The 16866-nt window shown below is 44.6% G+C and overlaps 1 protein-coding gene across 4 annotated transcripts in view; it reads right to left on the reverse strand.

Moving 5' to 3' along the window:
* LOC111967748 (ephrin type-B receptor 2) overlaps positions 1 to 16866 on the reverse strand; it is a 154471-nt gene that overhangs the window by 40423 nt on the left and 97182 nt on the right. For 3 of the 4 annotated variants that reach the window (XM_023993086.2, XM_023993095.2, XM_023993077.2), the window contains exons 4-5: positions 12965 to 13120; positions 10968 to 11303 (exon numbers count right to left, since the gene is read on the reverse strand). In XM_023993086.2, coding sequence (XP_023848854.1) covers positions 10968 to 11303; positions 12965 to 13120 — 492 coding nt within the window. The remainder of the gene's footprint in view (positions 1 to 10967; positions 11304 to 12964; positions 13121 to 16866) is intronic. The other variant, XM_070444950.1, reaches the window with a different exon arrangement.

Here is a 16866-nt window from a genome sequence, read left to right on the forward strand (position 1 = left end):
TAACTAGGCCAATAGGGGAGAACTGTAACCAGGCCACTAGGGACAAACTGTAACCAGGCTACTAGGGAGAACTGTAACCGGCCACTAGGGGAGAACTGTAACCAGACCACTAGGGGAGAACTGTAACCAGACCACTAGGACAAACTGTAACCAGACCACTAGGGAGAACTGTAACCAGGCCACTAGGGACGAACTGTAACCAGACACTAGGGACGAACTGTAACCAGACCACTAGGGACGAACTGTAACCAGACCACTAGGGAGAACTGTAACCAGGCCACTAGGGACGAACTGTAACCAGGCCACTAGGGACGAACTGTAACGAGGCCACCAGGGACGAACTGTAACCAGGCCACTAGGGGAGAACTGTATCCAGGCCACTAGGGGAGAACTGTTAACCAGGCCACTAGGGGAAAACTGTAACCAGGCACTAGGGGAGAACTGTAACCAGGCCGTTACAGTTCTCCCCTAGTGGTCTGGTCACAGTTCGTCCCTTGTGGCCTGGTCACAGTTCGTCCCTTGTGGCCTGGTTACAGTTCGTCCCTAGTGGCCTGGTTACAGTTCGTCCCTAGTGGCCTGGTTACAGTTTGTCCCTAGAGGACTGGTTACAGTACGGCCTGGCAATTTGGGGGATAATGAAGTGGTACATCTTCCCCAGTTGTATGATAGTGGTGCACCAGATTACAGCAGCCACCCCTGAGCTGAGTAATGGGATTCAGTCCCACAATGAGCTGTTCACTTGATAAGAAACCAATTCAGTCTCCCCTTCCTTCCCATATTAGCAGCAGCTTCCCTGGCTTACCGTGGGCTAATGAAATGCCTAAACAAATACGTCCTCTACAATTTAATAGAGCTAGACACTATACAGAACATAGTAAGAAGCATAGATGGGTATATGGAAGTCTTCGTCATCGACTGCAGGGCTCCATGGAAGTTCCACGCAGAATGCTAATGGTTTTGATTGAGGGAGGGGGGAATATTGTTGCTGCTACCACAATGTAACTACTGATAACCAGGATAATCACTATTGAGCTGAAATATGACTACCCCTGCACCTACAATAAATGTGATTCACTGCCTGTAAGACAACACAAAATGGGACACGACATTCTATGTGCTCATCATATTTTTTTATTGTGAGTCACCCCAAACACATATTTTTGAGTAGTGTAAAAGACTTTCCCGTCAGACATGACTGACACAGTGATAACAGTAATTCCTCTCATATCGGTCACTCATTGACAGCTCTGGTGTTGGGCTTGTCTGTGTTTGTCATTCAATCAAACAGCCCTTCAGAATGTGTGTGAGTGTTTGTGTGTGTGCTTGCGCGTGCATGTGTATATGTCGGACCAGAGTAGTGAAGTGAACTTAGACCAGCAGTCCCTCTGTCTTTTAGAGCTCAGGACAAAATTACATGAGCTGTCGGGATGGGTCTGATTAAACAGTCAGAGGGGGATGGTATTGTTTTAGCAACCATTTTATCCCCTAAATGATGAATGTGGGCTAACAGAGAGAGAGAGACAGCAAGCGAGAGAGAGATTGTGTACTGTATGTGTGTGTGATGAATGATTAACCTTCATTTGTACCACAGGGTTCAATTCTCGGGCCGACTCTTTTCTCTGAATATATCAACAATGTCGCTCTTGCTGCGGGCGATTCCCTGATCCACCTCTACGCAGACGACACCATTATGTATACATCTGGCCCTTCTTTGGACACTGTGTTAACTTCTTATGGCTGAAGGGGCAGTATTGAGTAGCTTGGATGAAAGGTGCCCATATCAAATGGCCTGCTCCTCAGTCATAGTTCCTAATATTTGCATATTATTATTAGTATTGGATAGAAAACACTCTAAAGTTTCTAAAACTGTTTGAATTATGTCTGTGAGATTAACAGAACTCATATTGGCAGGCAAAATCCTGAGTTGAAATCAAAACAGGAAGTCAGAAATCTGAGCTTGTATGTATTCACCAGAGTCCCCAATGAAATCCCCTTGAGTTATGAATGATTGTGCACTGCCTAGGGGTTCCACTAGATGTCAACCATCAATAGAAATTATAATGAGACTTCTATGATGTTGTGGGAGAGAATGATAGCAGAATCAGTCATGTGTCCATCAAGCAGCCATTTTCTGATCATGCTTTTTCCTCATGGAAGCCACTTGGAACTTCCGGTTCCGGTTGGAACTTTATTGAAGCTATATGTTAAAAACATCCTAATGATTGATTCTGTACTTAGTTTGAAATGTTTCTTCGACCGGTAATATCACATTTTGACATTTTTGTCCGATATAAAGCTGACCAGAATTAGCGTTTGGACATGTTTACCAAACGCGCTAACAATTGGACATAAATAACAGATTTTTTCGAACAAAACAAACATTTATTGTGGACCTGGGATTCCTGGTGTGCTTTCTGGTGTAGATCATCAAAGGTAAGGGAATATTTATAACGTATTTTCTTGTTTATGGTGATGCCATCTTTGCAGCTGTGGTATTTTACTTTTGAGCGCCGTCTCAGATTATAGCGTGCCTTTATTTTTCCGTCAAGTTTTTTTGAAATCTGACACTGCGGTTGCATTAAGGAGAGGTATATCTATAATTCAATGTGTATACTTGTATTATCATCTATATTTATGATGAGTATTTCTGTAAACGATGGGCTATGCAAAGTCACTTGATGTTTTTTGCAACTAGTGAATCTAGTTGCCTCAATGTAAACTCCGATTTTTTTATATAAATATGACTTTAATCAAACAAAACATGCATGTATTGTGTAACATGAAGTCCTATGAGTGTCATCTGATGAAAATAATCGAAGGTTAGTGATTCATTTTTTATCTCTATTCTGGTTTTTGTGAAGCTATCTTTAGCTGACAAAATGGCTGGGTTATTGTGTTTTGTGGTGACCTAACATAATTTTGTGTGACCGAACATAGACCTAACGTTTGTAGTTCTTTTCGCTGAAAAGCCTATTTGAAATCACGAACTTTGTGGGATTAACAACAAGATTACCTTTAAAATGATATAAGACACATGAATGTCTGAGGAATTTAATTATGAGATTTCTGTTTTTTGAATATGGCGCCCTGCACTCGACTGGCTGTTGTCATATCGATCCCGTTAACGGGACTTCAGCCATAAGAAGTTAACAAATCACAACGAGCTTCAATGTCTACAACACTCCTTCCGTGGCCTCCAACTGCTCTTAAACGCTAGTAAAACCAAATGCATGCTTTTCAACCGTTTGCTGCCCACACCCGCCCGCCCGACTAGCATCACTACTCTGAACGGTTCTGACCTAGAATATTGGACAACTACAAATACCTAGGTGTCTGGCTAGACTGTAAACTCTCCTTCCAGACTCATATTAAACATCTCCAATCCCAAATCAAATCTAGAATCGGCTTTCTATTTCGCAACAAAGCCTCCTTCACTCACGCCGCCAAACTTACCCTAGTAAAACTGACTATCTTACAGATCCTGGACTTCAGCGATGTCATCTACAAAATAGCTTCCAATACACTACTCAGCAAACTGGATGCAGTCGATCACAGTGCCATCCGTTTTGTTACCAAAAGCCCCTTATACCACCCACCACTGCGACCTGTATTCTCTAGTTGGCTGGCCCTCGCTACATATTCGTTGCCAGCACCACTGGCTCCAGGTCATCTGTAATTCTATGCTAGGTAAAGCTCTGCCTTATCTCAGCTCACTGGTCACGATAACAACACCCCCCGTAGCACGCGCTCCAGCAGGTATATCTCACTGGTCATCCCCAAAGCCAAAACCTCCTTTGGTTGCCTTTCCTTCCAGTTCTCTGCTGCCAGTGACTGGAATGAATTGCAAAAATCGCTGAAGCTGGAGACTTCTATTTCCCTCACTAACTTTAAACATCAGCTATCTGAGCAGCTAACCGATCGCTGCAGCTGTATATAGTCCATCTGTAAATAGCCCACCCAATCTACCTACCTCATCCCCATATTGTTTTTATTTACTTTTCTGCTCTTTTGCACACCAGTATCTCTACTTGCACATCATCATCTGCTCATCTATCACTCCAGTGTTAATCTGCTAAATTGTAATTACTTCGCTACTATGGCCTATTTATTGCCTTACCTTCTCACGCCATTTGCACACACTGTATATAGACTTTCTTTTTCTTCTATTGTGTTATTGACTGTATGCTTGTTTATTCCATGTGTAACTCTGTGTTGTTGTTTGTGTCGCACTGCTTTGCTTCATCTTGGCCAGGTCGCAGTTGTAAATGAAAACTTGTTCTCAACTAGCTTACCTGGTTAAATAAAGGTGAAAGAAAAATAAATAAAAAATGAATCCTTATGAATGAAAGGTAAAGGCTAGCTTTGTCTTTAGCCGTTTGTCCCCTATACAAGTGTGTGGGTGTTTTCTGTGCTTTCCCACAGCCCAGGGGTGTCATTCCAGCCCCAGAGGAGACAGCCTCTATAAAACATAGTGTTTTTGCTCAATAAGGCCTTGTTAAGGCTGCTCCCGTGCCACACAGCAGATAAATCACTAAAGCAATATAACCCAGGCAAGCAACTCCTGTATTAACATTCCAGATCTAATAGTATTACCAGAGGGTTGCAGAAAGTATTCTGTGTATGTTGGTAGACTGAGGCATCACCGCTCATCTGAGGGCTTGTCAAGTCATCATCMAACCTTTGTGTCTCACAAAACACACTCCCCACTCTGTTCTGCCGCCCCTCCTCTGCCACAGACATGCTGCCTCAGGGTCACATCAAATGACCTCTAACGCCCTCCCCCTTTCTTCACTCTACCTACCCCCTTCTGTTTCTTTATGTCTCTCTCTCTGTCTCTCTCCCTSTCTCTCTTATCATTGTTTATAGCTATAGTTATGTGCTGATTGGGGGTGGTGAATGAGAACTTTACCTTCGTCTCCTCACACCTTGTTAATTTCCCCCTCGTCAACAAGTCCCAACAGCTGAGGACGGGAGCCATTCACATGAGAGAAAAACATTCACACAAGTCACATCCAATTTACTTTTTTATTTGTTTTTTCAAGGAACACCCGCCCCCCTGAAAATCAAATCAAATCAAATTGTATTGGTTGCAAACACAGTTTAGCAGATGTTATTGCGGATGCAGCTAAATGCTTGGTACAGCTTTAGGTCCAAACGTGTCTGATTAACAAAAACACACACACACACACTTTCTCTCTCTCTCCGTAACGTAAGGGGGGGTACGACGGCAGCTCTGTTAATTAGGGGTGACATGTTTATGTAACCTCCAAGCCTCCCAAACCAGATGCAATTACAGGCCCCTGGTCCCATTGACCCCAGCCCCAGCCCACTGTGGAACCACACAGCACTCTGCCTCTCTATCCCAGGCAAGAGCCAGGCTGGTCACAGGGCAGGAAGAGGGGGAGTGAGCCAGAGTTCAGTCTCTTTCACAACTCTCTCTGACGGTAGCCCTGGCGCTGTAATCCAAAGTGACGGCCACTTCAGTGGATACGGCGCAGAGCCCCCCAATTTCCGCCAAGACCCCACGGCAGGGGAAGGGGGTTCAGGAGGGGTAGTAGAGAAGGCTGGGGCAGGGGCGGCAGACTTAATGTGGCCCAGTGAGGAAGAGTTGAGGCAGGGGCCTCATTAAAAGGCTTTACTGCACTCTGAGGTCCCTCATTAACCCACACAACAACCACTCACTATCACACTATCAAAAAGAGGTGGTTCTTTCAATACAAACATTCAATTAGCCAGTTATATTAATTCATCGGAGAGACGCCCATATCAAATTAAATCAAATCCAACTTTATTTGTCACATGCGCCGAATACAACAGGTGTAGTAGACCTTACCGTGAAATGCTTACTTACAAGCCCTTAACCAACAGTGCAATTCAAGAAAGAATTAAGAAAATATTTACCAAATTAACAAACGTAAAAAATTATTAAAAAAGGAACACAATAAAATAACAATGACGAGGCTACAGACGAACGTATGTCACGTTCGTCATAACGATGAGACCAAGGCGCAGCGTGATTTGAATACATTCTTCTTTAATAATCGAATAAACACTAAACAAACTAACAAAACAACAAAACGAACGTGAAGCTATTTAAACCGAGTGCTGACATGCAACTACACATAGACAACTACCCACAAATACAGGTGGGAAAAGGCAACCTAAGTATGGTTCTCAAGTCAGAGACAACAATAGACAGCTGCCTCTGATTTGAGAACCACACCCTGCCAAACACACAGAAATACCAATCATAGGAAAAGGGAACATAGAATGCCCACCCAAATCACACCCTGACCAAACCAAAATAGAGACATAAAAGCTCTTCTACGGTCAGGCGTGACAGTGTACAGTCAGTCAAGGTAATTTGTACATGTAGGTAGGCGTGAGTGACTATGCATAGATTAATAAACAGTGAGTAGCAGCAGTGTAAATAGTCCGGGTGGCCATTTGATTAATAATACATTACAGTGGGGAGAACAAGTATTTGATACACTGCCGATTTTGCAGGTTTTCCTACTTACAAAGCATGTAGAGGTCTGTAATTTTTATCATAGGTACACTTCAACTATGAGAGACGGAATCTAAAACAAAAATCCAGAAAATCACATTGTATGATTTTTAAGTAATTAATTTGCATTTTATTGCATGACATAAGTATTTGATACATCAGAAAAGCAGAACTTAATATTTGGTACAGAAACCTTTGTTTGCAATTACAGAGATCATACGTTTCCTGTAGTTCTTGACTAGGTTTGCACACACTGCAGCAGAGGATTTTGGCCCACTCCTCCCTACAGATCTTCTCCAGAATCCTTCAGGTTTCGGGGCTGTCGCTGGGCAATACGGACGTTCAGCTCCCTCCAAAGATTTTCTATTGGTTCAGGTCTGGAGACTGGCTAGGCCACTCCAGGACCTTGAGATGCTTTACGGAGCCACTCCTTAGTTGCATGGCTGTGTGCTTCGTGTCGGTTGTCATGCTGGAAGACCCAGCCACGACCCATCTTCAATGCTCTTACTGAGGAAGAGGTGTTGGCCAAGATCTCGGATACATGGCCAAATCCATCCTCCCTCAATACGGTGCAGTCGTCCTTTCCCTTTGCAAAAAGCATCTCCCAAAGAATTGATGTTTCCACCTCCATGCTTCACGGTTGGATGGTGTTCTTGGGGTTGTTATCATACTTCTTCTTCCTCCAAACACGGTGAGTGGAGTTAGACCAAAAAGCTCTATTTTGTCTCATCAGACACATGACCTTCTCCCATTCCTCCTCTGGTCATCCAGATGGTCATTGGCAATTCAGACAGGCCTGGACATGCACTGGCTTAAGCAGGGGACCTTGCGTGCGCTGCAGGATTTAATCCATGACGGCGTAGTGTGTACTAATGGTTTTCTTTTGAGACTGTGGTCCCAGCTCTCTTCAGGGCATTGACCAGGTCCTGCCGTGTAGTTCTGGGCTGATCCCTCACCTTCCTCATGATCATTGATGCCCACGAGGTGAAATCTTGCATGGAGCCCCAGACCGAGGGTGATTGACCGTCATCTTGAACTTCTTCCATTTTCTAATTAATTGCGCCAACAGTTGTTTCCTTCTCACCAAGCTGCTTGCCTATTGTCCTGTAGCCCATCCCAGCCTTGTCAGGTCTACAATTCTATCCTGATGTCCTTACACAGCTCTCTGGTCTTGGCCATTGTGGAGAGGTTGGAATCTGTTTGATTGAGTGTGGACAGGTGTCTTTTATACAGGTAACGAGTTCAAACAGGTGCAGTTAATACAGGTAATGAGTGGAGAAACAGGAGGGCTTCTTAAAAAACTAACAGGTCTGTGAGAGCCGGAATTCTACTGGTTGGTAGGTGATCAATACTTATGTCATGCAAAAAATGCAAATTATTATTTAAAAATCATACAATGTGATTTTCTGGATTTTTGTTTTAGATTCCGCTCTCACAGTTGAAGTGTACCTATGATAAAAATTACAGACCTCTACATGCTTGTTAAGTAGGAAAACCTGCAAAATCGGCAGTGTATCAAATACTTGTTCTCCCCACTGATATACTGTATTCCACAAAATGCATAACTGTTTCTGCCTCTTTACTACCTTAGATCTTCCTTGCATCTCTGCAAACTCCCTCGCTTGAATCATAGCGAGTCACATCAGCTTAAGAACTAAAGTAGGAGGTAAAGGAGGAAGTTGTATAGTTGACACAGCATATGTCCACTTTAATAATGCACAGTAACATAGGCTTTGGGAGCCCAGCCATAGAAGGCTCCCCTCAGTCCAGTCAGATGAGAGATGACAGGCACTTACGCATACTGCCAACAGGAACACAAAGCCATGGCGTAGATAAGCCTGTAGCTCGTATCCCCAGTCATCAGTGCTCAGGCAGCACAGCCTGGCACACAAATGATGCGTTTCATACAGACAATTAAGAGCAAATCAATGCTGCTGCTTGGATGAAATAATGGAGGCGCAGTCATGTGCAACACAAAGCACACAGTGGAAACATGCACAGCTACCATAGTTACAGGAGACAGCCAGTGATTGGAGCATGTTCCTCCAAGATCCCAAAGATGAAAAAGGTAGGCCAATCACACAGACCTGTTTTTGATTAAATGTTATTATTCACGGAAAGACAGTGGCTCTTACTAATCGTCCATTACTGTTTTGGGTGCAGTTATAATGTAACTCATAGAGGGATGGGGATCACAGTGAATTCAAGGCAATTACCAAAGACTTTATAAGCTTCAATAAGATTAGAACTGAGTGGGTGGATAAAGTAAGGGCTGAGATGTTACGACTATAATCAGAGCAGCAGTCAGGGGAGGGAAAGTAGTGAGGGAAGTAGTGCTCACTCAGCTACTCTGTCTGAGAGCCTGATAGCTCACACTCTGAGGACCAACAGGCATCAAACCCTGCCTGAGACATCATCAACAGTCCCTCTCTTCGATTTAGAACGGATCTGCATACTGACTCCACACTAGAGAAAAGTTAGACTGCATCATTTTGTGTGTGTCGTTGTGTGTGTGTGTGTGTGGTGTGTTGTGTGTGTGTGTGTGGTGTGTGTGTGGTGTGTGTGTGTGTGTGTGTGTGTGTTGTGTGTGTTGTGGTGTGTGTGTGTGTTGTGTGTGTGTGTGTTGTGCGCAAGAGAGACAGAGACAGACAGAGAGAAGACAGGCTATTGTGCCCACTGCCCACAAATTGAGGTTGAAAGTGAGCTACACTTACTAACCTCCTGCCAAACGTATGACCACATTAGAGACACATATTTCCCAAAGCTCACACAGACTCGCAAAGAATGTGAAAACAAATCAAACATTGATAAACTCCCATATCTGTTATGCGAAATACCGCAGTGTGCAATCACAGCAGCAAGATTTGTGGCCCGTTGCCATGAGAAAAGGGCAACCACTGGAGCACAAACATTACAAATACCACCAATATTTATCTGATTATTTATTTTCCCTTTCGTACTTCAACTATTTGTACATTGTTACACATTGTACATAGCCAATAATATAACATTTGAAATGTCTATAATATTTTTTAAACTTTTGTGACAGTAATCAATGTTCCCTCGAATTTTCTCGGCACTGAGCAAATTTCAGGTCCGCTGAGCGCAAACTTGAACATTGTGAAAATCTGTGCAACTTTCAGCGCGCATTTACTGTGATCACTGAGGCTGTACCCGCTTTAAGTTACAGTTTTAACAGTGGCCAAGTAGGCTACTGTRGCTATTTGATCATAATGTAGGCCTACCAGAGTGGCCTACCATCAAAAACAATGGAGAAATGCATCCCATAACATTTTAACATGGAAATCTCTGTTCCATCATTSAGCCTACAGTAGCAGCCAATGTGTTGTGTTCAATGCAGGCCAACATTCCATGAGACTTTTGGGGGGGAAAACATGCAGGGCTGGACATTAACCTGTTTATCCACTTGTCCTTCAGACAAGGAGGTGACTGAAAACGGGGTTGATGCAAGAAACCACTTTACAAAATAACATGCATTATTATTCTCATACCATTATTACAGCGAATCAGACAAATTATGCTAACCTCTGCTTATTGGCTACTTAGATTATTCAAGCATGTCTCTCTTATTCAACACTGCCCCTTTAAGACATAAAAAAAGCTCTTTACCTGACTCGCTTTTCAAAGATGTCTAGGAATGTACATGTTTTGTGCTCTTGTAGGAAGCAGTCCCTCCCCTATTGCTGACTACAAATGATCTATAACTGGGCTAATAACTCACTAACTAGCAAAGAATATGAACAAAATGTGCCCACATGGCTACATGCAGATCTTGCTTTGATCTCAGAACAAGTGCATCTACTCAAGACCACAGCTATAAACACAGTCCAGTTCAAAGTAAATGGCACAGATCCATATGGCCATGGTCTATTTGTATATAGGCCTACTGCAGCTCTGATTGGTGATGCCGCACAAGTCTGTGTAGAGTACAGGTTGAGTAGTGTGTGTCAATGCAATAGAATCCTACTCTGATGCATTCTGCCTACAACAAAATATCYTACATAGTTTGTTTTGTTTCGGGATGTTGCATTGAAAGTGGCTAATATTGCGTTGATTTGATCACAATTGCCACAGTAAAGRGAAACGTTGATAGTGTTAACTAATAGGGAAAACCTTCGAAAGTTGAGTGAAGTTCAATCTGGTGCTTCTCTCTGTGGGCTGATACAGTATTTGTTCTGCGCAGCAGTCCCGGGGGAGCTGCGCGGCAGTCTCGCGACTACTCCTTGACTGCGCACGTGCATAGCTAAGAGAGAACATTGAGTATAATGTTAACTGATTGTTTATTTCTCTTTTGTTTATTGTCTATTCCATTTGCTTTGGCAATGTAAACATATGTTTCCCCAGCCAATAAAGCCATTTGAATGTAATTTAATTGAGAGACAGAGAGACAGAGAGAGACAGAGAGAGACAGAGAGAACATAAGGAAGGGTCTACACACCAGCCTGGTTGGTTGTGATGTTGACGGAGGAGTACTGTGGTGAGTAGGGGCTCTGGTCAGAGACACCGTTGACGGCCTGCACCTCAAAGGTGTACTGTGTGTGGGCCAGCAGGTCACTGATGTAGACCCGGGGCTCAGTCAGACCCAGCTGGCGGGGTACAAACTGGACGTTGTCGCCACAGCGCGTGCAGCCTCCCCGGCCCCCTCCACAGCTCTTACAGATGATGTTGAAGACCACGTCCTCACGACCACCTGACTCCCTAGGATGCTGCCACTCCAGCATCAGAGACGTCTCATTCACGATGGACAGAACATTCTGAGGAGCAGACGGCACCGCTGGAGAAACACAGACAATATACAGTCAACATCTTAGTTGGTTTCTGTATGGAATGTGAGAAGTACTGACAGAAGTCTCATATGTAGACTATGGTTTGCCTACAGACTTGAGGTGAAAGAAAAAAATGTGGAGAAATGATAGGGACTCAATCTACTCTAGTCAGTTCAAAAGCACTACTTCATGACATTTCATTTAGATGTTGGCAGGGGAATTATGTTTCCTGTGTCCTTGGAGTTCTGGGGGGTGAGAATACCAGAGCCAGTATCACTCTACTCAAATAACTCCTTCACTGGAGAAGAGAGAACCCACACGCCCACAAATAGAGCACAGTCTCTTTGAGGTCTTTGCCTGGTATGCTCAACTTAATAGGATGCCCATTTAAACACACTGATCTTCAACATGAGGTGACTTTTGATGTCCATTATGCCACATGTTTCTGTTTCAATCCGTTAGTTATGTACAGCAGAGCACCAAGTAGACGTACTGCAAGACAGAGAAAGTGACTGTTCCTCAAACACAACCACTTCTTATAGAGGCATCACTGGTTGAAAGWAACATTCCCCATGGCATCACATTTGACTGACAGCCCAAACAAATGTACAATGAGTACTGTTTATCTTTTACGGGCATGTGCAGCTAATTAGGGAGGATGCTCTCTCCAGGGCTAATGAGATAAACAAGGAAATTCCCCCCGCCCACAAACTCCTAAACCTGAATTGATCACTTATTTAACCGCCCTTTTAATTGGCTCCCATTAAGGGACTTCCAGGCCTGGAGCAGTGCCCATCGAGGCCCTCTGTCTGTCTGTGTCTCTCTATCATGCGAAACAGCCTCGTAAACATCATCTCCTTCCTGGGGAGGGTTGGGATGGGCAGCTAATGGCCCCAGTTAGCTCGCGGGCCACTCGAATGGGCCCGTTTCCCTTCTTTAATCAGCCCGGGCCCGCTGTGTTTAATACCAGCGACGTGACGCTGCTTTCTCATTCAGCTGCTCTGCTCCCAGAGCCGGGCTTATGCAAATCTCCTTTGTTGGAAGCGCTCAAATCTTTCTCTCCCTCTCCCTTTCACAGATAAAAAAAACTGCCAGGGTGGTGAAAGGAGCTGTCTCTCTTCTCTTCTTCTCTTCCCTCTCTCTCACTTCTTCTCTTCCCCCTGTCTCTCCTCTCTCCCCCTTACTCTTTTCTTAGCACACTGTATATACTGCATATTCCTCTCTCTCTMTCTGTTTCTGTATTTCCCTCACTCTTTCTTTCTCTTTTCTTAGACCCTCCGTCAACCACAAATTCCAATTTAAATGGCTTCATTGGCATGACAAGAGGAATATTGGCCCAGGCTATTCTCTCCGTCTGTTCCCTTACAATGCTGYATGGCCTGGCCCAGTAACCTCTGCTTTGGCTGAGGGCAGCAGGGCTCTGTGATGTGAGGARGGGAGGGTGGCCTGTGTGTTGGGCCAGACCTGTTGGCATGGGCTCTATGAGCATGTCAGTGCTGGGTGTATGTGAAGGACTCCTCTCTGACCGGACTGTTTGTGCTCAGAGAGGCTGTGGTATCCTTTGATTTCTGATTCCTGTCAGTTCCTCAGGGTGTGAAATTAAAAGAGTGTGAGTGTGCGAGTGTGCATGTATGTGTTTCTGTGTGTGCATTTAGTTGACAGTACGTACTTGTGCAGGGCATCTGGATGGGATCTGAGTCGGTGCGATAGTAACCGTTGCGGCACACACAGTTAGTGGCTCCTTCATTGGTGGTACGGCTGTTGATTGGACACTGCATGCAGGATGCATCACCCTGTATAGGCTTGAAGAAGGCCGATGGACAAGCTGGAAAAATAACACAAGAGAGAGAGAAATGAGATATGAACATATTCCTGTTTGTCTGCATCTCACTTTACGAGATATGCCATCCAGCYGCCACAATGCAAAATAATCTCATGTAAGGAAGTATGTGGGGATGACAACTGTGTTTTTCTTTCATCATTCAGCTTGCTCACAGCACGCTAGTTGCCTGAGATCTTCTGGAGTAGTCTACTTCCTGTTAAGTGCAGTCTTTAAAGTCCTGAGTGGGAGGAAAATATACAGCCATGGATAGGGATGACGTTGATCACACACCACTGCATCGAAACATGTAAGGAAGTATGTGGGGATGACAACTGTGTTTTTCTTTCATCATTCAGCTTGCTCACAGCACGCTAGTTGCCTGAGATCTTCTGGAGTAGTCTACTTCCTGTTAAGTGCAGTCTTTAAAGTCCTGAGTGGGAGGAAAATATACAGCCATGGATAGGGATGACGTTAAGAAGAAGATTTGGGCAATAACTCACTACCTAGCAAAGAATATGAACAAATGTGCCCACATGGCTACATGCAGATCTTGCTTTGATCTCAGAACAAGTGCATCTACTCAAGACCACAGCTATACACAGTCCAGTTCAAAGTAAATAAATGGCACAGATCATATGGCCATGGTCTATTTGTATATAGGCCTACTGCGCTCTGATTGGTGATGCCCCACAAGTCTGTGTAGAGTACAGGTTGAGTAGTGTGTGTCAATGCAATAGAAATCCTACTCTGATGCATTCTGCCTACAACAAAATATCCTACATAGTTTGTTTTGTTTCGGGATGTTGCATTGAAAGTGGCTAATATTGCGTTGATTTGACAACAATTGCCACAGTAAAGGAAAACGTTGATAGTGTTAACTAATAGGGAAAACCTTCGAAGTTGAGTGAAGTTCAATCTGGTGCTTCTCTCTGTGGGCTGATACAGTATTTGTTCTGCGCAGCAGTCCCGGGGAGCTGACTACTCCTTGACTGCGCACGTGCATAGCTAAGAGAGAACATTGAGTATAATGTTAACTGATTGTTTATTTCTCTTTTGTTTATTGTCTATTCCATTTGCTTTGGCAATGTAAACATATGTTTCCCCAGCCAATAAAGCCATTTGAATGTAATTTAATTGAGAGACAGAGAGAACAGAGAGACAGAGAGAGACAGAGAGAACATAAGGAAGGGTACACACCAGCCTGGTTGGTTGTGATGTTGACGGAGGAGTACTGTGGTGAGTAGGGGCTCTGGTCAGAGACACCGTTGACAGCCTGCCACTCAAAGGTGTACTGTGTGTGGGCCAGCGGTCACTGATGTAGACCCGGGGCTCAGTCAGACCCAGCTGGCGGGGTACAAACTGGACGTTGTCGCCAAGCGGCGTGCAGCCTCCCCGGCCCCTCCACAGCTCTTACAGATGATGTTGAAGACCACGTTCTCACGACCACCTGACTCCCTAGGATGCTGCACTCCAGCATCAGAGACGTCTCATTCACGATGGACAGAACATTCTGAGGAGCAGACGGCACCGCTGAGAAAACACAGACAATATACAGTCAACATCTTAGTTGGTTTCTGTATGGAATGTGAGAAGTACTGACAGAAGTCTCATATGTAGACTATGGTTTGCCTACAGACTTGAGGTGAAAGAAAAAAATGTGGAGAAAATGATAGGGACTCAATCTACTCTAGTCAGTCAAAAGACTACTTCATGACATTTCATTTAGATGTTGGCAGGGGAATTATGTTTCCTGTGTCCTTGGAGTTCTGGGGGTGAGAATACCAGAGCCAGTATCACTCTACTCAAATAACTCCTTCACTGGAGAAGAGAGAACCCACACGCCCACAAATAGAGCACAGTCTCTTTGAGGTCTTTGCCTGGTATGCTCAACTTAATAGGATGCCCATTTAAACACACTGATCTTCAACATGAGGTGACTTTTGATGTCCATTATGCCACATGTTTCTGTTTCAATCCGTTAGTTATGTACAGCAGAGCACCAAGTAGACGTACTGCAAGACAGAGAAAGTGACTGTTCCTCAAACACAACCACTTCTTATAGAGGCATCACTGGTTGAAAGAAACATTCCCCATGGCAATCACATTTGACTGACAGCCCAAACAAATGTACAATGAGTACTGTTTATCTTTTACGGGCATGTGCAGCTAATTAGGGAGGATGCTCTCTCCAGGGCTAATGAGATAAACAAGGAAATTCCCCCCGCCCACAAACTCCTAAACCTGAATTGATCACTTATTTAACCGCCCTTTTAATTGGCTCCATTAAGGACTTCCAGGCCTGGAGCAGTGCCCATCGAGGCCCTCTGTCTGTCTGTGTCTCTCTATCATGCGAAACAGCCTCGTAAAACATCATCTCCTTCCTGGGGAGGGTTGGGATGGGCAGCTAATGGCCCAGTTAGCTCGCGGCCACTCGAATGGGCCCGTTTCCCTTCTTTAATCAGCCCGGGCCCGCTGTGTTTAATACCAGCGACGTGACGCTGCTTTCTCATTCAGCTTGCTCTGTCCAGAGCCGGGCTTATGCAAATCTCCTTTGTTGGAAGCGCTCAAATCTTTCTCTCCCTCTCCTTTCACAGATAAAAAAAACTGCCAGGGTGGTGAAAGGAGCTGTCTCTCTCTTCTCTTCTTCTCTTCCCTCTCTCTTCACTTCTTCTCTTCCCCCTGTCTCTCCTCTCTCCCCCTTACTCTTTTCTTAGCACACTGTATATACTGCATATTCCTCTCTCTCTCTCTGTTTCTGTATTTCCCTCACTCTTTCTTTCTCTTTCTTAGCCCTCCGTCAACCACAAATTCCAATTTAAATGGCTTCATTGGCATGACAAGAGGAATATTGGCCCAGGCTATTCTCTCCGTCTGTTCCCTTACAATGCTGCATGCCTGGCCCAGTAACCTCTGCTTTGGCTGAGGGCAGCAGGGCTCTGTGATGTGAGGAGGGAGGGTGGCCTGTGTGTTGGGCCAGACCTGTTGGCATGGGCTCTATGAGCATGTCAGTGCTGGTGGTATGTGAAGGACTCCTCTCTGACCGGACTGTTTGTGCTCAGAGAGGCTGTGGTATCCTTTGATTTCTGATTCCTGTCAGTTCCTCAGGGTGTGAAATTAAAAGAGTGTGAGTGTGCGAGTGTGCATGTATGTGTTTCTGTGTGTGCATTTAGTTGACAGTACGTACTTGTGCAGGGCATCTGGATGGGATCTGAGTCGGTGCGATAGTAACCGTTGCGGCACACACAGTTAGTGGCTCCTTCATTGGTGTACGGCTGTTGATTGACACTGCATGCAGGATGCATCACCTGTATAGGCTTGAAGAAGGCCGATGGACAAGCTGGAAAATAACACAAGAGAGAGAGAAATGAGATATGAACATATCCTGTTTGTCTGCATCTCACTTTACGAGATATGCCATCCAGCCGCCACAATGCAAAATAATCTCATGTAAGGAAGTATGTGGGGATGACAACTGTGTTTTTCTTTCATCATTCAGCTTTCTCACAGCACGCTAGTTGCCTGAGATCTTCTGGAGTAGTCTACTTCTGTTAAGTGCAGTCTTTAAAGTCCTGAGTGGGAGGAAAATATACAGCCATGGATAGGGATGACGTTGATCACACACCACTGCATCGAAACTGTGTGTGTGGTGTGTGTGTGTGTGTGTGTGTGTGTGTGTGTGTTGTGTGGTGTGTGTGTGTGGTGTGTGTGTGTGTGTGTGGTGTGTGTGTTGTGTGTGTTGTGTGTGGTGT

The sequence above is a fragment of the Salvelinus sp. IW2-2015 genome, linkage group LG1, assembly GCF_002910315.2.
Source record: "Salvelinus sp. IW2-2015 linkage group LG1, ASM291031v2, whole genome shotgun sequence".
In the NCBI taxonomy this organism is placed as follows: domain Eukaryota; kingdom Metazoa; phylum Chordata; class Actinopteri; order Salmoniformes; family Salmonidae; genus Salvelinus; species Salvelinus sp. IW2-2015.